The 23,178-nt window shown below is 37.8% G+C and overlaps 1 protein-coding gene across 2 annotated transcripts in view; it reads left to right on the top strand.

The window, feature by feature from the left end:
- BAZ1A (bromodomain adjacent to zinc finger domain 1A) overlaps positions 1 to 23,178 on the top strand; it is an 86,477-nt gene that overhangs the window by 18,643 nt on the left and 44,656 nt on the right. For both annotated transcript variants that reach the window (XM_055556648.1, XM_055556649.1), the window contains exons 3-4: positions 18,590 to 18,733; positions 21,045 to 21,146. In XM_055556648.1, coding sequence (XP_055412623.1) covers positions 18,590 to 18,733; positions 21,045 to 21,146 — 246 coding nt within the window. The remainder of the gene's footprint in view (positions 1 to 18,589; positions 18,734 to 21,044; positions 21,147 to 23,178) is intronic.

Below are 23,178 nucleotides of genomic sequence, written 5' to 3'. Positions count from 1 at the left end.
CTTTAGTCAGTGAATTGGTAAATAAATGGCAGCACATCCAGACAATGGAATATTACTTCAGTGCTAGAAAGAAATGAGCCTTCAAGCATGAAAAGACATGAATGAACCTTAAATGCATATTACTAAGTGAAGCCAATCTGAAAAGGATACATATGGTAGGATTCCAACAATATGACTTTCTAGAAAAGGTAAAATGTGAAAAAGATCAGTGGTTGCCAGGGGTTGAGAACGGTGAAAGGGAGATGAATAGGTTGAACTTGGATGTTTGAGGCAGTGAAAATACTCAGTGGTGCTATAATAATGGGCATATTTGTCCAAACCCATAGACTGTACACCACCAAGAGTGAAACTTAGTAACTGTGAACTTCAGGTGATAATGATGGTCAGTGTATGTGCATTGATTATAGCAAGTGTTACTTCTCTGGTGTAGGGTGCTGAAAGAGGAGGAGGTTATTCATGTGTTGGGGCAGGGAGTGTATGGAGATTTTTGTGTCTTCCTGTCAGTTTTGCTGTGAATCTAAAACTGCTCTAAAAAAAACATGGTCTTTATATTTTAAAAAGTTATATACTCTGCTTATTAAGACTGAACTTTCTCATTTTTTAAAAATCTGCTTTTTTCCCCTATAAAAACTCACATGTAGCAGAGAAAAGTAAAAGGTGAAGGCCTGGAATACATTTCCCAAATGCTCCTCTCAGAGATAACCATGGTCAAAAAAAATAGTGCACAGTTTTTGGGGGGGGGGGGTTGTATATAACACTAAATTTTTTTCTTTTAAAGTAACTTTTTCGGTTAGTAATGGTTTGGATAGCTTCTTATATTAGAAAACCATGCACACCGTTTCTAACTGATTTTTGCATAAACTAGCTAAACTGTTTAAAAAGCTTAATTGGAATATTGCTTTTTCTGAGGGTGGAGAAAGTTATTTCGTTTGTTAAACTTTGTGTGAATTTGCTCTTTGAAAACAATGACCTACATTTTCTTTCACATAATCTGTGACTTAATGACAGACCTTTTCTCCAGTGTAGGTTAAATCAGTACAAAAGCAGAATTGGATTTGCACCAAAGAGTTTCCCCTGTAGCTAAATTTTCCAAATACTATCCCCATACTAGATTTAACATTTCGAAATGTTCTCTAATTAAGCGTGAGAGACTATAGTTCATTATTGTTTTTAGAACTGCTTTGTAAAATACAGATTGTGAAATTCCTTTTAATCTTACAAACTGATATCAATTTTGTCATGAAATAGGGACCAACCACCTAGTTCCTAGAACTCTTATCTATTCAACTATCAAGGTACATTCCCTGTGGCTTTCTATGTTGCATTGGTGCGTTGCTTCAAGCACTTTAGTCTAATGAAGTAAGAGAAGATTAGCACATAAACCTAAAATATAGAGAGTAGTACTTGTTATATATTAGAATTGGAAATGAGAAAATGAACTTTTTATCTTTGCGCTCTTTTTTGTGCTAACCTAAATGATATTAGTGAATCATAATGCATTAATTAAAATGCATTAATATTAGGACAAAGGGAAATACTAAATATATTGAGGAGATAAGAGGAACATAAAAGGTGTAAGTAAGGAACAATACAGTTATTTTGATTTAAACAATATGTGCTTGGATATCAGTGACTGGATCCAGATGAGATTAATCCAAGGAGAAGTTTTCGGAAAAGGGTTTTTTGACTAGAAATTTGAAGACAGAGAAAAATTAAAATTAGCAGAAAGGATTAAGGGAGGAAGGCTTATTTAGGTGCTAAGATAGAGTGTATAACTTTTATTGGGCACACCATGCAGCATATGAAACTGCCCTGACCAGGGAGAGAACCCATACCCCCTGCAGTGGAAGTGCAGAGTCTTAACCACTGGACCACCACGGAAGTCCATAGTATATAAATGTTAACAACATATATTAGTTAAGTTTATTATAGTTCTTTCAGATAAAGGCTTTCTATTGGTCAGCTTACTCTGCTGCCCTTTTAAGGTCAAAGTTCCTGGTTCTTAGGCAAGGAGAATCCTAAGGAACATCCCCAAATTGATGTTTCAGTCTTTAATTGCTGATGACTCTAGTATGTTGATGATATAATTATTAATAGGGGAAAAAAGGCTATTTGGGACAGCTGTTATTTCTTTGAAATTCTAAGTTAGAATGGAACCATATTCTTTAGATGTATATTATTGTATATACCAGAGACCCAGACTTACAACCTGACTACCATATTGTTGCAAGCTTAACAGTTAAAATTTAGAATTCTTATTTACTTGTATAATAATGTAAATTGAGAGGCCATCCTGGGAAACACTTTTTATACCTTAAAAATCCCTATTAAGTAGTCACAAAGATAAATGAATTTGTCTTTCTAAACATGTTTAATTCAAATAACATATAAAACTTCTGTTGTAAATTTTCTGTATGGACTCAACTGCCTGATGCTTAACAAAATAGTTCAGTTAAGTTTGGACTGATCATATAAACGTATTCATCTTCTTCAGTGTTCTAAGGACCTTCACATTTGCATTGGCCATTAGGAGCATCTGTCTAATGCCTCTCGAAAGTCTTTGATAAATAGGTGTGTGTGTGCGTGCTGAAGTCTCTTCAATTGTGTCCAACTCTTTATGACCCTATGGACTGCAGCCTGCCAGGCTCCTCTGTCCATGGAATTCTCCAAGTAAAAATACTGAATGGGCTGCCATGCCCTTCTCCAAGGGTGGTTGGTATCTGTGGCAGTTTCTTTATTAATCCCTTGTGCTAATGCGAAGTCCAAGAGTCAGCTGAGTCTCTACCACGACTTATGATCTCTATCAAGGGAGTCTTACTTGTAGTAAGACAAGTGATAAAAATGGGGGATGGCAAGTAAATTGAGGTCACCTCTTTTCTTACATAAAATCAGTGTTTACTTCAGTTCATGTCTTTAACTGATTAGCAGCAGGATGTCAGTAGAATGGTAGTAGTCCTCAACTTCTTAGTTCACTGTGGCCAGAGAATATTAGAGACAAATCTCACAAAAGAGAGGAGACTATAGCTACTTCTGCCCTGAAATCTGTTAGGAATAAAAGGGAAGTCCATTTCTATGTGGTTGTTACACAGGCTCAGGTCTGGGAAATTAGAGGCCTTCTGAATAAAATCTCTCTCCTACATCATCTTCTACTTCCTGTCTGGTCTGTTCCATTTGGCCAATATAAGATCACAATGGTTCCAAATAACTGTTTTGAAAATGAAGTTATCTGTCTTTCTTAGACCAATTCAGAGACTATCCAAAAATAAAAGTTAAAGAGAACCTAGAGAAATGACATAAGCTAAAATAATTTCCAGTGAACGGAAAAGGGGCGATAAAAGTACAAAAAAAGTCTACTCATCACTAAAGGCCAGGCAAGGTCCTTTGTTTAACTTAAAAACATATGCCAAGAGAGTAATTCTGAGCAGATATTGGCATACCTTTTTAAAAATAAAGAGCCAGATAGGAAATAGATAGACTTCGATGTCCATATGGTCTCCAGCACAGCCAGCCAACCCTGCTGTAATAGTGCAAAAGCAACCATACATAATATATACGTGAGCTTGGCTCTATTCTAGTAATTATTTATGGACACTGAAATTTGAATTTCATATTATTTTCATGTGTCACAAAGTATTCTTATTTTTATTTTAAGCCATTTTAAAATGTAAAAACCATTCTTGGCTCATAAAGCACACAAAACAGTCAGTGAGTTGAATCTAGCCCTTTGACCATAGTGTGCTGATTCCTGGTAGAGAGGAAAGATTACTTACTGCTTTAAAAAGGGTTCTAGAAAAAAGTTTCCAGAGATCCCCTTTTAATCTGGAACCTCAGAGTATAGCATAAAGAGGTGGCTTTGTGTGGTATAAAAAGCTTTTGGAACCAACCTGAGTTACTAGTGTTGGGAATCTTTGCTCATCTGTAAAACAGTGTCTCCATTCGTATAGAGGTTGTATTTGGTTAGCTTTTGCTGCATAACAAACCATCCCCAAAACTTGGTGGCATAAATCAAAAACATTCTCATGTTTCCTAGTTGACTGGAATGTTCTTATTATCTGGAGCTAGATTGTCTAAATTGCTTACTCTGGCCTTACATGTCTGGGGCCGCAGCCCGGGGTGGGTATTTTCTTGTGGCCTCTTATCAAGAGGCTAATCCAAACTTGTTCCCAGGGTAGGAATAGAGTTCCCCGCAGCAAGAGAAGGCAAAGCCGCAGTGTGCAAGCACATATCGAGCCTAGCTTGCTCCATGTTTGCTGGTGTCATAGACCAACGCAAGTCACATGAGCAAATCTAGTTAACGTGTGAGGGGATCAAGGAGGCGGGGGCCATAACTGCAGTAGTCTGTCACAGTGGTTAATATTTTTTGGCGCCCAGCATAGTGCCTGGCACATAAAGCACTCCGTGGATGCTAGGTCCTTCCTGTACTTGTCAGAGACAAGTACTGCCAGCTGTGATGACTCATCTTTTCTTGTAGCCAGTCACTCATTTTCTTACATCATAGTTGCTGTTCTTCCGAGTTCACTATATGACATTTTAGGCAGATGATGGCAATACCACTAAGCTTTTGAGAACTTATTATATGCCAGGCAGTGTTCTAAACTTTTAACTTAGACTATCTTATTTAATTCCCACAGCAGCCACATGTGATAGGTGCCTATTTGCTCATTTTACAGTTGAGGAGTTCATGCACAGAGGTTAACTAACTGAAGCTTGCCTACGGTCACAAGCAATGATGTTATCAAGCTCAGGCAGTTCTCCTCTGTAGGAGGAATGAATGTGAAAAATTACTAAAAGAGAGCCCTGAAGCAGGGTTGAAAGATTATAAATTGAATGTGCTTATTGATTACTGTTTACTTTTCACTTTACTTAAGCATTTTATAATTCTGTCAAAGTGTGAAGCAACATAGGATTGTATATGATGTGGTTAGATTAAGCTTTTGATCATTTACTCTTAAGACTGACCCATATTGTTGAATGTCTGAAAATTAACACTGTCTTATGATTGTTGATTCAAAACGAAAAAAGCTCCCGCATTTAAACAGGTTCTTCTGTTTGTATTTTTAACCATTGTACTTATCAAGGTGCCTTAATAATTTTACTTCTGCATTCTGGGCTATATAAGCTTTCTTCTCTTCAAATATTTTGCTTGCAGATGAAAGAATGCTTTTGAGTGGCAACAAAAGATGAAAATGACTGCAAACATGGGGGAAAATAGAATTTTTATTTATGTATTGTTTTTCTGTCTTTTGGCACAGTTTCAGGGGATGAAAAATACAACAGTGTATGACTTTTTCTTAGAGGTGGTAGGGAATATTCTAGTTTAGTATTATACAAAGCCAGATTTTTTGAAATTCATTCATTGAACATTGCATGCTCAGTTTTGTTGTAGGTATTGGGAAGAGGGTAGTGAATAAGACAAGGACTAGGGACTTACATTCAAGTGCAAGAGAGAGAAACACAAATCAGGATAATTTCAGATACTGATGAGTGCTGTAAAGAAAGCAAAACTTGATGGAATAATTTTGAGTCATTTTTTGTTTTAGTCACTTAAATTCAATTCTCTGAAAATCACTGTGCTAGATGCAAGTGTTAATCAAGTGTCAGAAAAGCATAGTACTTATTGTCCTCTTAGCATTATATAGCCTGTTGGTAGTAGGAGTAGAATTTTTAGGGCAAAGATAAGCAAAATACATATGCGTGACTAATGAAAGACTGGATAAGATAAATGCATTACGAGGACATAGAGGGAAGGAGAATGAAGGAAGGGTAGTCATAAGGTGGGCTTCCCTGGTAGCTCAGTGGTAAAGAATCCGCCTGCCAATGCAGGAGATGCAGGAGACGTGGGCTTGGCCCCTGGCTCAGGAAGATCCCCTGAAGAAGGAACTGGTAACTCTCTCCAGTATTCTTGCCTGGGAAATCCCATGGACAGATGAACCTGGGGGACTACAGTCCATGGCGTCACAAAGAATCAGACAGGACTTAGCAACTAAACAACAACACTCAGAAGGTACACACTTCCAGTTATAAGATAAATAAGTACTAAGAATGCAATGTACAACATGATGACTATAGTTAACACTGCTCTATGATATACAGGAAAGTTGTTAAAAGTAAATCCAAGAATTCTCATCACAAGACGAATTTTCTTTTTTTTTTACTTAGGAAACGCTGGGTGTTATATGAGATGCTGAATGTTAGCTAAACCTATTGTGGTAATGATTTTCACTATATATGTAAATCAAACCAGCATGTTGTATGATTTAAGCTTATATGGTGATACAGGTCAATCCAGTTCAGTTCAGTCGCTCAGTTGTGTCCAAGTCTTTGTGACCCCATGGATTGCAGCACGCCAGGCCTTCCTGTCCATCGCCAACTCCTGGAGTTCACTCAAACTCATGTCCATTGAGTCAGTGATGCCATCCAACCATCTCATCCTCTGTCGTCCCCTTCTCCTCTTGCCATCAATCTTTCGCAGCATCAAGGTCTTTTCAGATGAGTCAGTTCTTCACATCAGGTGGCCAAAGTTTTGGAGTTTCAGCTTCAACATCAGTCCTTCCAATTAATGTTTAGGACTGATTTCCTTTAGGAATGACTGGTTTGATCTCCTTGCAGTCCAAGGGACTCTCAACAGTCTTCTCCAACACCGTAGTTCAAAAACATCAATTCTTTGGCACTCAGCTTTCTTTATACTCCAACTCTCACATTCATACACGACTACCTGAAAAACCATAGCTTTGACTAGACAGAACTTTGTTGACAAAGTCATGTCTCTGCTTTTGAATATGCTATCTAGGTTGGTTACAACTTTTCTTCCAAGGAGCAAATGTCTTTTAGTTTAATGGCTGCAATCACCATCTGCAGTGATTTTGGAGCCCAAAAAAATAAGGACTGTCACTGTTTCCATTGTTTTCCCATCTATTTGCCATGATGTGATGGGACCAGATACCATGATCTTAGTTTTCTGAATATTGAGCTTTAAGCCAACTTTTTCACTCTCCACTTTAACTTTCATCAAGAAGCTTTTGAGTTCCTCTTCACTTTCTGTCATAAGGGTGGTGTGATCTGCATATCTGAGGTTATTCATATTTCTCCTGGCAGTCTTGATTCCAGCTTGTGCATCTTAAAGCCCAGCATTTCTCATGATGTACTCTGCATATCATTTAAATAAGCAGGGTGACAATATATAGCCCTGACGTACTCCTTTTCCTATTTGAAACCAGTCTGTTGTTCCATGTCCAATTCTCACTGTTGCTTCCTAACCTGCATACTGACTGGCATTACAGTACGTTTTATTCATTCTATTTGAATGTTAGTGATATATTCACTAGCCAAATAAGACTTCTTGTGCCCCTTTTTTCCAGTTTTATCGAGAAATAATGGAACAAAGCTAGTGGAGGTGATGAAATTCCAGTTGAGCTATTTCAAATCCTAAAAGATGATGCTGTGAAACTGGTGCACTCAATATGCCAGCAAATTTGGAAAACTCAGCAGTGGCCACAGGACTGGAAAAGGTCAGTTTTCATTCCAATCCCAAAGAAAGGCAAAGCCAAAGAATGCTCAAACTACCGCACAATTGCACTCACCTCACACACTAGTAAAGTAATGCTCAAAATTCTCCAAGCCAGGCTTCAACAGTATGTGAACCGTGAACTTCCAGATGTTCAAGCTGGATTTAGACAAGCCAGAGGAACCAGAGATCAAATTGCCAACATCCGTTGGATCATTGAAAAAGCAAGAGAGTTCCAGAAAAACATCTACTTCTGCTTTATTGACTATGCCAAAGCCTTTGACCGTGTGGACCACAACAAACTGTGGAAAATTCTTCAAGAGATGGGAATACCAGACCACCTGACTTGCCTCTTAAGAAATCTGTATGCAGGTCAGGAAGCAACAGTTAGAACTGGACATGGAACAACAGACTGGTTCCAAATCAGGAAAGGAGTACGTCAAGGCTGCATATTGTCACCCTGCTTATTTAACTTATATGCAGAGTACATCTGGGCTTTTTGTTTTCATCAAGAGTCTCCTTAGTTCTTCACTTTCTGCCATAAGGTTGGTGTCATCTGCATATGTGAAGTTATTGATATTTCTCCCGGCAGTCCTGATTCCAGCTTGTCCTTCATCCAGCCCAGCGTTTCTCAGATGTACTCTGCCAAACAAAGCCTTGATGTACTCTGCAAAGCCTTTCTTTGGGATTGGAATGAAAACTGACCTTTTCCAGTCCTATGGCCAATGCTGAGTTTTCCAAATTTTCTGGCATATTGAGCGCACCACTTTCACAGCATCATCTTTTAGGACTTGAAATAGCTCAACTGGAATTCCGTCACCTGCACTAGCTTTGTTGGTAGTGACGCTTCCTTCCTAAGGCCCGCTTGACTTTGCATTCCAAATAAAAGGTACTGTAATGCCAAATTAATTTAGTGCTTCATTAATAATTTCCTGTGATTAACACTAGATGGGCTGATGTTTACCTTTTATCTTTATAAAGATGTATTTGTATTTTTCTTCTTAGCAAGTGATTCAGCATGTTGATTTCATTGTTATCATATTAAATATGCTTATTGACCATAAGGATAACAAAAAATATTCAGATTATTTTGTTTGAGCTTCTAGCTCAAAGAATCTCAGAATGCAGGGAGTAAAAGTATAATTTGTCATCTTAATTTGTTATATAAAAATCTCTTTGCAAATTCTTATAGTTTTTTATGCCCTGTATTTTATATGTATAGAAGTCATCTGATTTTGTTTGATTTGGCTATCTTGAACTTCTTTCTATGAAAAATAGGGATTTTAAGATGAATTTTTGTGATGTTGAAATGGAAACAAATTCTAGAAAAGGATTTGTTACTCCCTTTTTGCATTACAAAGGACTCTCTGGCTATCTTCTTAGTAGGACCCATCTATATACTTCCGTGAGATCTAACAAATAGACCTACTTCAATTACCCATTTTCATATATATTGTTTTAAGAAAAGCAATAAATATTTTTCTTTTATGTTAAAGAATAAAATGAATAAGTTACATTCAGATAGGGCTTTATCCTAAGTAGTAAACTAATTAATTTTGATTAAGGTACATTGGGCTTCCCTTGTGGCTCAGCTGGTAAAGAATCCACCTGCTGTGCGGGAGACCTGGGTTCGATCCCTGGCTTGGGAAGATCCCTTGGAGAAGGAAAAGGCCACCCACTCCAGTATTTAGGCCTGGAGAATTCCATGAACTGTATAGTCCACGGGGTCGCAAAGAGTCAGACAGGTCTGAGAGACTTTCACTTTCAAGGTACATTACTTTCTTCTGATAAAATTTATCCTTTTTAGCGTATGCTGATGCTAAGTCGCTTCAATCGTGTCCGACTCTGTGCGACCCCATAGACAGCAGCCCATTAGGCTCCTCTGTCCCTGGGATTCTCCAGGCAAGAACACTGGAGTGGGTTGCCATTTCCTTCTCCAATGCATGAAAGTGAAAAGTGAAAGTGAAGTCGCTCGGTCGTGTCCAGCTCTTAGCGACCCCATGGACTGCAGCCTACCAGGCTCCTCCGTCCATGGATTTTCCAGGCAAGAGTACTGGAGTGGGGTGCCATTGCCTTCTCCGTTTTAGTGTATAGTTCTGACTTTTGATGCATAGTTGTGTATAAAACATTTATAGTATTTCTTTGTGCCTCTTGTTACTGACGGCACGATCTTAGTTCCCCAGGCCATGGATCGAACCCCTGCCCCCTGCAGTGGCATTTGTGCCTCTGTGTAGTCACCCTTTACCTCCATCTTCTAGACTCAGGCAGCCAGCGATCTGTTTTCTGTCCTCATAATTTTGCCCCTTCAGAATATGAATGTAAATAGAACTTTGGGTCTATCTCTGAACTCCCTTCTATTGAACTGTATGGCCGTCCTGCCAAAACGACAGCGTCATTCTTTATTGTAGCTTTTTAGTGATACATATATATTACTTCCATCTTTTACTGATTTTTCCCCCATGATGTGAAATGAATGCTTTTAATATTTTCCTAATGTTTATCATTAGCATTTTTAAACTGAACTTTCTATTTTGAGATAACTGTCGAATCACATGATGTTGTAAAATAATACAGAATAATACACAATTTCCCCCACTGGTGCAGTATCACAACCAGGATATTGACATTACTACAGTCACGGTACAGAATATTTCTGTCTCTATAAGGATCCCTCATATTGCTCTTTTATGCCACACCCACAAATCAGAGGTTGTTAAACTTACTTTCCTACTTCAGACTTTGTTTTCTGGAACAAATCTGACTTGAAAAATCTGTATTGCCCATGACAAGGTAACTTTCAAGTTTGAAAATCTTAACTCAGCTTTTTTGGCTGAATTGAAGAATACAGTACTCTGACTCAAAATAAACTTAACATATGTCAAGTTATAAACTGATTACTGTTTAATAAATAGAATACCTGATGGATCGCTCATATCACTTTTCTTTATCAGCTGGTATTTGACTCATGTGCCTATAATAGGACAAATATTGGTGTTATTAACAAAATAGGAATTTCTGTCTCACACAGAACCAAGTGCAGAAGTTGTAGTGTAAGGGCAGATCCACAAAGCTGTCAGGAGCCCAGGCTTTTTCCCGTGTTCTGCTCTTTCACCCCACGGTTGTGGCATTGTTCTTTTGCTCAGGACGGCAGTAAGATAGAGGAAAGGCAAGAAGGCCTGCTTCTCTTCCTTGCCTAGCCATCCTTCACACTGAGGCCAAGTTAAGTGCTCTAAAGTACTACTAGCATTTTGAAACAGAAGTCACTTGCTGCTGAGTCTGTCATGGCTTTTCATTATGTTTGATGTTTTGTTTTTTCTGATCTGCATATGTTGGTCTTTCCTCCTCACAAGGTTATCGTTTCTTTTGGTGTCAACATAAAGCTGAGCCCACAAACACCTTGAATACCTATTAACTTGAATACACTAGTTGGAATTTTATATAAAGTATTTTGGTGAGACTTTCATTAATTTAATTGAAATTAACCAAACTTAATCATGTGGCTTTAACATGATAATTTTGAATACTAAAGAGTTTAAACAGTATATTGATACTATCCAAGTGTTTGAAACTTTGGAGATATGTAGGATATATAGCCCATATCTTAAATCTAGAATTCTTCTTTCTAGAGATTTTTATTCGCTATATGTATCCTTTAATAAAAGATTTAGTCTTTAGTAAGAATCTAATGATTCTAGTTGTCTTAGGATATTTAGGCTTATAATAAGTCAGATGCCAATTGGAGAAATAATAAGATGTGGTTGTCAGGTCCACAAAGAGCCTCAGAGCAGTTCAGGATGAAACATTCTTTGAGCTACTCTGATCAATTTGTCTAAAAAGTGAGAGATTACAAAGCAACCTTTCCTGACCTCTTCTTCCCCACTGACAAGTAATCAACATAATTCACAGTCTTTTTGTTTGAAGTAGCAAACTTGTTGAGTGGTCTAGTTTCCTCCACTTAAAATGAGGTATCACTTAACCTTTAGTTTTTTTAAACTCTAAACTTCAAATTAAGCAGGTTTTACTCTGTTTCTACCTATAAACTTGAAGTAATTATTCAAGCATAACATTTTTAAAATAAATGTTCTTGGCACCTGGATTTCGAGGAAATAAAAGGTAGCACAGGTAAGCAGGTGTGAAGCACGCCATCAGTTCAGCATTTTCCGTTTTTAGAGACCCAAACAGAGAAGGACAATCTTTTATGTCAAGCAGGTCTCCCTAGGTTTCTAGTCTTCTTTTCTTTTGCTGTTAATTATTTATCTTCTACCCAAATGCCTTGTAAATGTATGTTTCTTCTAGAATTTACTTTTATATTAATTAATTTGTATTTTGGGATATAAATTGAACTATGTGCATGCATGTGTGCAGAGTTGCTTCCGTCATGTCCGACTCTGTGGCCCACCAGGTTCCTCTGTCCTTGGGATTTTCCAGGCAACAATACTGGAGTGGGTTGCCATGCCCTCCTTCAGGGGATCTTCCCAACCCAGGGTTCGAATCCACATTTCTTACGTCTCCTGCATTGGCAGACATGTTCTTTACCACTAGTACCACATAGGAAGCCCCAAATTGAACTATAACTATTATTAAATGACTATTAAAACAAAAACAACTTTTTTGGGGAAAGACATATACCATTCCAGAATATTCTCATAGAAGACTGTTTGCATTTTAGGTGGTCACTATTAGAAATTTATAACTAACTTCTGCTATATCCTCATCCTGTGCTTGCTGCTGTTCCACAGACTTGCTTTCATTCTGAACCATGTTTTAAGTTTGAAATGTGTTTTGGAGAGGCTCCAAAAGTGCCTCTTGACTACCTGGGCTTAAAGCTCTGAACTACTCTTGTGTCAGTATAGTGTTGTGTTCCCCTTACCTCCAGTAATAGAATGGAAGATTAGAAAATATATGGGCTTCACATATATACCATTATTGGTTGTGTGACTATAAGCAAATGATTTAACTTCTCTGACTCTGAATTTCATCTTCTGAAAAACCTGTCCCGTGAGGAGCTGATACAAGGAGAGCACTTTGTGTCAGTTAGGTACTTATCTGGCACACAGGAGCTCTAGTAATAATGAGGACCGTCTCTTGATTGTCATTCTCTACTCTGTCCTCAAATAATGGAGCATAATTTTAGAGTTGCCATACTCGCCAAGACCCACTAGCTTGGTCTTAATTCATGATCCTTTAACCTTTTTTTAAACCCCAATCTTTTTTGAACTCCCTAGAACTAAGAAATTACAGCAAGTGGATTTGAAAGAGAGTCTCTTTGGAAATCTATTAGAACATGTTGACTTGACATCTTGCAGTTAACTGAAGTTTAGACAGGCACCAATGAGAGGCCCAACCTTGATTAGATTAGCAAAACTTGACCTATGGTTTGGGTGTGGTGCGAAGTTATAGTAGCACTGATAGTAACTAGTATAATTTATATATAAAACATTTACTACATTATAAGCAATGTCTGTTGGAAAACACAGCAGTGGCCACAGGACTGGAAAGGGTCAGTTTTCATCCCATTCCCAAAGAAAGGCAATGCCAAAGAATGCTCAAACTACCACGCAATTGCACTCATCTCACATACTAGTAAAGTAATGCTCAAGGTTCTCCAAGCCAGGCTTCAGCTATACATGAACTGTGAACTTCTAGATGTTCAAGCTGGTTTTAGAAAAGGCAAAGGAACCAGAGATCAAATTGCCAACATCTGCTGGATCATCAAAAAGCAAGAGAGTTCCAGAAAAACATCTATTTCTGCTTTATTGACTATGCCAAAGCCTTCGACTTGTGTGGATCACAGTAAACTGGAAAATTCTGAATGAGATGGGAATACAGACCACCCCACCTGCCTCTTGAGAAACCTGTATGCAGGTTAGGAAGCAAAAGTGAGACCTAGACATGGAACAACAGACTGGTTCCAAATAGGAAAAGGAGTACGTCAAGGCTGTATATTGTCACCCTGCTTATTTAACTTGTATGCAGAGTACATCATGAGAAATGCTGGGCTGGAAGAAGCACAAGCTGGAATCAAGATTGCCAGGAGAAATATCAATAAGCTCAGATATGCAGATGACACCACCCTTATGGCAGAAAGCAAAGAAGAACTAAAGAGCCTCTTGATGAAAGTGAAAGAGGAGAGTGGAAAAAGTTGGCTTAAAGCTCAACATTCAGAAAACTAAGATCATGGCATCCAGTCACATCACGTCTTGGCAAATAGATGGGGAAATGGTGGGAACAGTGTCAGACTTTATTTTTTTAGGCTCCAAAATCACTGCAGATGGTGACTGCAGCCATGAAATTAAAAGACGCTTACTCCTTGGAAGGAAAGTTACCACCAACCTAGATAGCATATTCAAAAGCAGAGACATTACTTTGTCAACAAAGATCCATCTAGTCAAGGCTATGGTTTCTCCAGGAGTCATTGGAGAAGACTCTTGAGAGTCCCTTGGACTGCAAGGAGATCTAACCAGTCCATCCTAAAAGAGATCAGTCCTGGGTGTTCATTGGAAGGACTGATGTTGAAGCTGAAACTCCAATACTTTGGCTCCCTCATGCAAAGAGCAGACTCATTTGAAAAGGCCCTGATGCTGGGAGGGATTGGGGGCAGGAGGAGAAGGGGATGACAGGATGAGATGGTTGGATGGCATCATCAACTCAATGGACATGAGTTTGGGTAAACTCCAGGAGTTGATGATGGACAGGGAGGCCTGGCCTGCTGCAGTTCATGGGGTCGCAGAGTCAGACACAACTGAGCGACTGAACTGAACTGAACTGAAGCAATGTCTCTATAAAGCTGTGCTGATTTCCTTCTCCCTTATTTCTCTGCCAGGGAATTGTATTTCTGTCTGTTAATTTTCTGTCAGTTTTAAATGACTTAGTTCTTAAATTATTGTAGCTCTGTGGGCCCTACAGGAATCAGACTGTTCCCTTCAGTGGGCTGTCAGACCATTTAGGCACCACACCGATGTCCCTGTGCCCAGCATAGATGCATTTGTTTCTTCTCTGGTGGCCACCACTCCGGCCACTTAGGGGCATGCACCTGGACTCTGCCAAATGAAAACCACCCCTTTTTCTAATCTGAAGAAGCTTGCTGCAGGTTCATGAAAAGCCTCCTTTATCACCTCCTGTAACTCTGAGCCGTATAATCCTGGAATGTCGTACCTAGGCCCTTCAGAGTTGGTTCCATTTGATTATTGCTTATTTTTGTGCAGTTCATGTCACTAAATTACAGAACCTTTTAACCATCAGACTACATAATTTCCTGTAGACGTTCCTCTTTAGAAACACTGTTTTGTTTCTATCAGCCAGTGGTGAAAGTTGACCTGCAGTTCTTTTGACACCATTTCCATTTGCTTGGTAGGCTTGGTTTTTGGGCCTTCTTCAGCTTTACTGTTGGGACAGAAAAAAAGTTTTTTTTCTCAGTTGTGGTAAATAAACATAAACTTCACCGTTGTAACAATTTCTAAGTGTATAGCTTAGTGGCATTAAGTACATTCACAGTGTTGTGTAAGCATCACTACTATTGCAAGAACTTTTTCATCATCCCAAACAGAAACTCGGTACCCATTAAGCAATAACTCCCCATTTCTCCCTCCTTTCTGCCCCTGGTAACCTTTATTCTACTTTAAGTCTCTGCAAATTTGCCTGGATACTTAAATAAGTGAAGTCATACAATATTTGGTTTTTTGTGTTTGGCTTATTTCACTGAGCATAACGTTTTCAAGGTTCATCTGTGTTATAATATGTATCAGAAGTTTATCCCTTTTTATGGCTGAATACTATTCCATTGTATGTGTATATACTGCATTTTTTAATCTATTCATTTGTTGATAGATACTTGAGTTGTTTCTACCTTTTGGCTATTGTGAATAATGTCATTATGAACATTGGTGTACAAGTATCTGTTGAGTTCCTATTTTCAGTTCTTTGGGGTGTGTGTATGTATATATATATATATATATGTATACATATACATACACATAGATGTATATATATGTGTATATATACATACACATAGAAGGGGAATCTCTGGGTCAAAGGATAATTCACTAATTTTTTTAGGAACTTTCATATTGTTTTCCATAGCAGCTGCATCAGTTTACATTCCTACCAGTAGTGTACAAGGGTTCCAGTTTCTCTATCCTTCTCAGTACTTTCTTTTTTTAATAATAGCCATCTTAATGAGTATGAAATGGTATCTCATTGCAGTTTTGATTTTTCATTTCCTTTATGACTAATGATTCTGAGCATTTTTTCATGCGCTTATTGACTATTTGTATCCTTTTTGGAGAAATGTCTGTTTAGATCCTTGGCCCATTTTTTAATTAGTTTGGTTTTCGTTTTGTTTTTAGTTTTAAGGTTTCTTTTGTTCTTTTGTCTGGTTTGTGCATGAGGGTAATGCTGGCCTTAGGAAACGAATTAAGAACTGTTCTCTCCTTTTCAGTCTTTTGGAAGATTTTGAGAAGAATTGGTATTAATTCTTTAAAAGTTTGGTAGAACCTACCAGTGAAACCATCTGGTCCTGTACATTTCTTTGTTGGGACGCTTTTGATTACTGATTCAGCCCTCGTAATAGTTATAGATCCATTTAGATTTTCTGTTTCTTCTTAAGTCAATTTGTGTGTTTCTAAGAACTTATCCATTTCATCTAGGTTATCCAGTTTGTTAGCATATAGTTAGTGCATGGTATTCTCTTATAATCTCTTCCAACTTTTACTTCTGGTTTTAATAATTTGAGTCTTTCCTCAGTTCTTTTTTAGAAGTAGATTAGTAAGGAGTCATATATGATGCTTGAAATGAATTGAGGGAGGGAGATGAAATGCTTAAGGATTTTGTATTCACCCACATAGTCTATATTTTATTGATTCTTAAACCTCAGGGTTCTGTGAAACCAGTTGTTTTTTTCTATTTGTGTACAGAGCAAAATTCCTAGCAGAGAATCCATGGTCTTGATTTCCTTTGCCAACCCACTCCAGTATCCTTCCCTGGGAAATCTCATGGACAGAAGAGCCTGGTAGGGTATAATCTATGGGGTTGCAAAAGAGTTGGACACGATTTAGTGATGAAACAACAACAAATAGCAATATTAGATTTTGTTGGGATACTTAATGTTCTCCTAAAGGAGAATATAAGCAAGCATATGCTAAAATGTACACTAATGAAAATAAGTTCAGTTATCTTGTAAAAATCAATCAGCTTCCCAAAATGAATCAGCTCTAAATATACTGTTTGTCTTTCTGGAATTGTGTGCTTCTGTTTTGACTATAAATACAACATTTTATTTTGAAAATGTAGGCAAAATGCCAAATTATCAGTTTATAGGAAAAAGGAAAGATTATAAACAAGTAAACCTGAGATTGGGCTAGGTGCAGCAGGAATAAGAGAACGAATTGCCTCTAGAACCCTTGCTGTCTCTCCTCTCTTCTCTCACTGCACAATGACCTGTTGCACATGGCAGGAAACATGGCTGCTGGCAGCCCTGGAATTTTACATTGTACAGATTCCATGATGGGAGAGGAGCTGATTTTTACTTTCTTGATTGCAAATGTTTAAATCTTGTAAAAGATATATTGACTCAGCAAAAAGGTACCCACGGGGTAGCAACTGACTCTGGCCAGGGTCTTGTGGAAGCATGTCAGCTCTACTATTAATAGAGGTGAAGTATGGAGGGAATGAAGTTCCTGGAAGAGGAGGGCTGAGTGGGCAGGCAGCTTTAAGAATGCCCATAATGTATCAAAACTTGTTTATGGTATGGGATAACCAAATGAATGATACAGTGAGTAGATTGTCTAATTTTGAGCCGCTGTTTCTCAGAGACTAGGGGTTTATCCCATTTTTAGGTGTATATATGCCTTATAGATTCTTAGTTAGTTAATACCTTGGATTGCCTGAGACTTGTAGAGGTGCCATAGATAAAATTCCAGAAATGCCCTCTCTTTTTTTTAGTTAGTGTGTGTTAGTCACTCAGTCATGTTCGACTCTGCGACCCCATGGACTGTAGCCCGCCAGGCTCCTCTGTCCATGGGATTTTCCAGACAAGAATACTGGAGTGGATTGCCATTTCCTTCTCCAGGAGATCTTCCCAACCCAAGAATCAAACCCAGGTCTCCTGCACTGTAGGCAGATTCTTGACTCTCTGTACCACCTATACCTTGCTATTACTTGTGACTTTTGTTTTTTAGCAACTTAAGATATATTTCACATACCATAAAAGTCACCCATTTAAAGTATATAGTTCAGTGGCTTTTAGTATATTCATAGAATTGTACAACCATCACTACAAACTAATTTTAGAACATTTTAAACTCTTCGCAAAAGAAGCCCATACTCATTAGCAGTCACTGCCGATTACGCTGCTCTTTCACCTTCTCCCTTATTCCCCTTTACCTTCAGGTTCCTTGCAACCACTCATCTACTTTCCCTGTTCTGAATGTTTCATATAAATGGGATCATATATTATATGACCTTTTCAGTCTTGTTTCCTTAATTTACCGTAATGTTTTAAGGGTTCATCCATACTATAGCACGCATCAGTATTTCATTCCTATTTTTTGCTGAATAATGTTCAATTGTAGGGCTTACCAAGTTTAAATTACTTATCAATTGAAAATTGGTAAAAATGAGATTGAGGAATATCTCAGTTGTGGTGAGTGAGTCTGAAATTGCAGCCCATAAAATCCAGATACAGCAGGCAGAGGTAAGGGAAGCCAAAATGTTACTATGAGAAAGGTTATGAGCAGGAGAATTTCAGAATTTAAAATATTGAATGCTTAAAAAAAAAAACTCTCATAATACCAATCTGTATAATGAGATATTATGCAATAATTAATTTTCTAAACTTTAGTGATAAATTGCTAGGAATCTTGATAAACTGACTTTTAAAATAAGTGTGTATTGTTTTAATTATAGCTAACCTTTACTTAAATTGGCTGTTTCTTAAATTGACGGTTTTCTTTTGTACTAAATTGGTTATATTAATCAGCCATAGTTTCTGCAAAATTGCTTTTTACTTGTTCAAAATAGATTGCTCTGAAATGTTTGATTATAAAATATCAAATGACTTATATTTTTAAATGTCCCGTTTTCTTTCAGATTACAGTGTAGGATTTTGGAAGTCCTTCCTCCGTCACACCAGAATGGTTTTGCTAATGGACATGTCAGCAGTGTAGATGGAGAAACTATTGTCATTAGTGATAGTGATGATTCAGAAACACAAAACAGTTCTTTTCAAAATGGGTAAGCGATTTTTATCAACTTTTAAAATGTACGAATTCTTTGGCTGTCCACATACTGCCAGGGGCCCAGGTTCAGTCCCTGGTTGGGGAACTAAGTTCCCACAAGCCACACACAACTTAAATAAATAAACAAAAATATATGTTATGTATGTATGTATGTCAGATTGGGTACTGATAACTCAGTGAAGTAACTTTTTCTTCTTTCTAGCCATACACGTATATACTGTGCATCTAGACCATGTGGTTCAACAACACATGTTAGAGTTTGCAAAATTGAAATTTACCTAGTTAATTCTAGTCAGCTATTGAAGAGCAAGTGAAGCTCACTTCATTTACTTAACACTTATACATTCCACTTTTGTTTACTTGGAAAAATTCATTCTGTACTTTATTTTTCACTTTATGGTGTATATAGTAAAGAAACTCGGAGAAGGCAATGGCACCCTGCTCCAGCACTCTTGCCTGGAAAATCCCATGGATGGAGGAGCCGGGAAGGCTGGAATCCATGGAGTCGCTGAGGGTCAGACACGACTGAGCGACTTCCCTTTCATTTTTCACTTTCATGCATTGGAGAAGGAAATGGCAACCCACTCCAGTGTTCTTGCCTGGAGAATCCCAGGGACGGGGAAGCCTGGTGGGCTGCCGTCTATGGGGTCGCGCAGAGTCCGACATAACTTAAGCAACTTAGCAGCAGCAGCAGCAGTAAAGAAACTGTAACTTTCTGAGCTTTATGTTTCACTTTATAGTGCAGGTAGTAAAGAAACTAACTCTGAAATTCAGTCAGTTGACAGTTTTGGTCAGCTGAGTGTTCTCAGAGAAAGTTATATAAATCCAGATAGATTGACTCTGCAGTGTGTGTACTGTATTTGTATCACTTTGTATCTTACTTTCTTTGCCCAGTGCTTCTCTTTATCGTCCTTTCATATCATTTTTTTCTCTATAACCTCCACTTATATCCCCTTTACATTTACACTGGCATTCTAGAGGCAGCTTTTCTAGAATCTAACCATTTCTCTCTGCTGCTGCTGCTTCTGCTAAGTTGCTTCAGTCTTGTCCAACTCTGTGCAACCCCATAGACGGCAGCCCACCAGGCTCCCCCGTCCCTGGGATTCTCCAGGCAAGAACACTGAAGTGGGTTGCCATTTCCTCCTCCAATGCAGGAAAGTGAAAAGTGAAAGCAACCCCATTTCTCTCTACTACCGTCTTATTCTGTCCTGCCAACATTTTTCCCACTTAGTCTATTGCATTGCAGTTTTCTAACTGATATCCCTGTTTTCACTCTATCTGTGTGTTCACAGCCAAGATGATCCTTCAGAAGTATTAAGTTAAATCATCATCACTCCAGTATTCAGAATCCTCTGGTGTCTTTATTCAGAGTAAAATTAAAGCCCTTCATGGTGACCCCATCATCTGTCCCTGCTTTTACCTCTCTGACTGGACCTTCTTTTTTTTCTCCCTATTTATTCTGCTTCTTGTGCAAGCCATGCATGCTTCTCTGTCAGGACCTTTACACACTCTTTCTCTCTTACTTTAAAAACTCATATCCCCAAGGTTTTTCTCATGAGTTGCTCACTCATTTTTTTCAGATCTCTGCTTACATGTCAACTTTTTGGAAGGCCTACCTGGTCAATTTATTGGGGACCATCACTCTATATGAAATAGGAACCTTTCACTCTATGTACTCTATTCCCTTCATAGCAGTTAACCACCTACCCTGTTGTGTATTTTGTCTCCTTACTGTATTTCTATTTTGCTCACCACTGAATCCTTAATCTTTATTAGTATATGGCACATGGTAGGCTCTTAACTATTTAGTGAATGGATAGATGGATGGATGAATGAATGAATGTACCCTCAAAGGGCAGGAAAAATGAGAAATTGGTGGGGGTGGGAATTAAATGTGTAGGCTTTTTGCTAGTTCTTGAAACAAGGTAAACTATATTATCCCCACTTTTGCTCTTGGATTACATAGCTATGAAGAAGAAAGTAAATCCAAGAAGAAGTAAATCGAGAGCTATTTGTCTGTTTATAAATTTATCTAACCTAAACTGGGTATTCTGCTTATTTATCTGTAGTTAATATCTTCACTCAGGAAAACTTATTGAATGAGCAATTAAGGTACCTATCTAACAAAATAGCGCTTTGTACTATTTTGGCTAATAAAATAGTGAGGCATATCAGTAACATAAAATCATAATGAAAAGTTAAATGCATTAAATTCTGTTATAGTATGTTTTTCAAAACTAGACTTCATTTAAAATATCTTGTTTCCAAACAAATTATTAACTTATTCATATCTTTGCTTTTTTTAGAAAGAAAAAAGATGCAATCGATCCCTTATTATTCAAGTACAAGGTGCAACCCACTAAAAAAGAATTGTATGAGTGTGCTATTGTTAAGGCAACACAAATCAGGTAAAATTCTGTATCTTCTCTATGCTGGTTTAAAGTAGAATAATTATATTGTTCAGTTTATGGGCTAATGAATAGTATAGTTGAGATGACCAGTGTTTTCCTAATTCATTACTGAGTTTTTTCCTTTTTTTGCTTTTAGCTCAAAATATGTTTTTTTTTTAATTTTCTCATGTTTTCTTTTTTTTTATTTTATTTAACTTTACAATATTGTATTGGTTTTGCCATATATCAAAATGAATCTGCCACAGGTATACATGTGTTCCCCATCCTGAACCCTCCTCCCTCCCCATACCATCTCTCTGGGTCATCCCAGTGCACCAGCCCCAAGCATCCAGTATCGTGCATTGAACCTGGACTGGCGACTCGTTTCATGTATGATATTATACATATTTCAATGCCATTCTCCCAAATCATCCCACCCTCTCCTTCTCCCACAGAGTCCAAAAGACTGTTCTATACATCAGTGTCTGTTTTGCTATCTCGTATACAGGGTTATTGTTACCATCTTTTTAAATTCCATATATATGCGTTAGTATACTGTATTGGTGTTTTTCTTTCTGGCTTACTTCACTCTGTATAATAGGCTCCAGTTTCATCCACCTCATTAGAACTGACTCAAATGTATTCTTTTTAATGGCTGAGTAATATTCCATTGTGTATATGTACCACAGCTTTCTTATCCATTCATCTGCTGATGGACATCTAGGTTGCTTCCATGTCCTGGCTATTATAAACAGTGCTGCGATGAATATTGGGGTACATGTGTCTCTTTCCCTTCTGGTTTCCTTAGTGTGTATGCCCAGCAGTGGGATTGCTGGGTCATAAGGCAGTTCTATTTCCAGTTTTTTAAGGAATCTCCACACTGTTCTCCATAGTGGCTGTACTAGTTTGCATTCCCACCAACAGTGTAAGAGGGTTCCCTTTTCTCCACACCCTCTCCAGCATTTATTGCTTGTAGACTTTTGGATCACAGCCATTCTGACTGGCGTGAAATGGTACCTCATAGTGGTTTTGATTTGCATTTCTCTGATAATGAGTGATGTTGAGCATCTTTTCATGTGTTTGTTAGCCATCTGTATGTCTTTTTTGGAGAAATGTCTATTTAGTTCTTTGGCCCATTTTTTGATTGGGTCATTTATTTTTCTGGAGTTGAGCTGCAGGAGTTGCTTGTATATTTTTGAGATTAGTTGTTTATCAGTTGCTTCATTTGCTATTATTTTCTCCCATTCTGAAGGCTGTCTTTTCACCTTGCTTATAGTTTCCTTTGATGTGCAGAAGCTTTTAAGTTTAATTAGGTCCCATTTGTTTATTTTTGCTTTTATTTCCAATATTCTGGGAGGTGGGTCATAGAGGATCCTGCTGTGATGTATGTCAGAGAGTGTTTTGCCTATGTTTTCCTCTAGGAGTTTTATAGTTTCTGGTCTTACATTTAGATCTTTAATCCATTTTGAGTTTATTTTTGTGTATGGTGTTAGAAAGTGCTCTACTTTCATTCTTTTACAAGTGGTTGACCAGTTTTCCCAACACCACTTGTTAAAGAGATTGTCCATTGTATATTCTTGCCTCCTTTGTCAAAGATAAGGGGTCCATATGTGCGTGGATTTATCTCTGGGCTTTCTATTTTGTTCCATTGATCTATATTTCTGTCTTTGTGCCAGTACCATACTGTCTGGATGACTGTGGCTTTGTAGTAGAGCCTGAAGTCAGGCAGGTTGATTCCTCCAGTTCCATTCTTCCTTCTCAAGATAGCTTTGGCTATTAGAGGTTTTTTGTATTTCCATACAAATTGTGGAATTATTTGTTCCAGCTCTGTGAAGAATACCGTTGGTAGCTCGATAGGGATTGCATTGAATCTATAAATTGCTTTGGGTAGTATACTCATTTTCACTATATTGATTCTTCCAATCCATGAACATGGTATATTTCTCCATCTATTAGTGTCCTCTTTGATTTCTTTCACCAGTGTTTTATAGTTTTCTATATATAGGTCTTTAGTTTCTTTAGGTAGATATATTCCTAAGTATTTTATTCT

This window comes from Bubalus kerabau, chromosome 19, assembly GCF_029407905.1.
Source record: "Bubalus kerabau isolate K-KA32 ecotype Philippines breed swamp buffalo chromosome 19, PCC_UOA_SB_1v2, whole genome shotgun sequence".
Classification (NCBI taxonomy): domain Eukaryota; kingdom Metazoa; phylum Chordata; class Mammalia; order Artiodactyla; family Bovidae; genus Bubalus; species Bubalus kerabau.
Note: the sequence above shows the minus strand (reverse complement) of the source record. Positions and strands in the feature narration are given on the sequence as shown.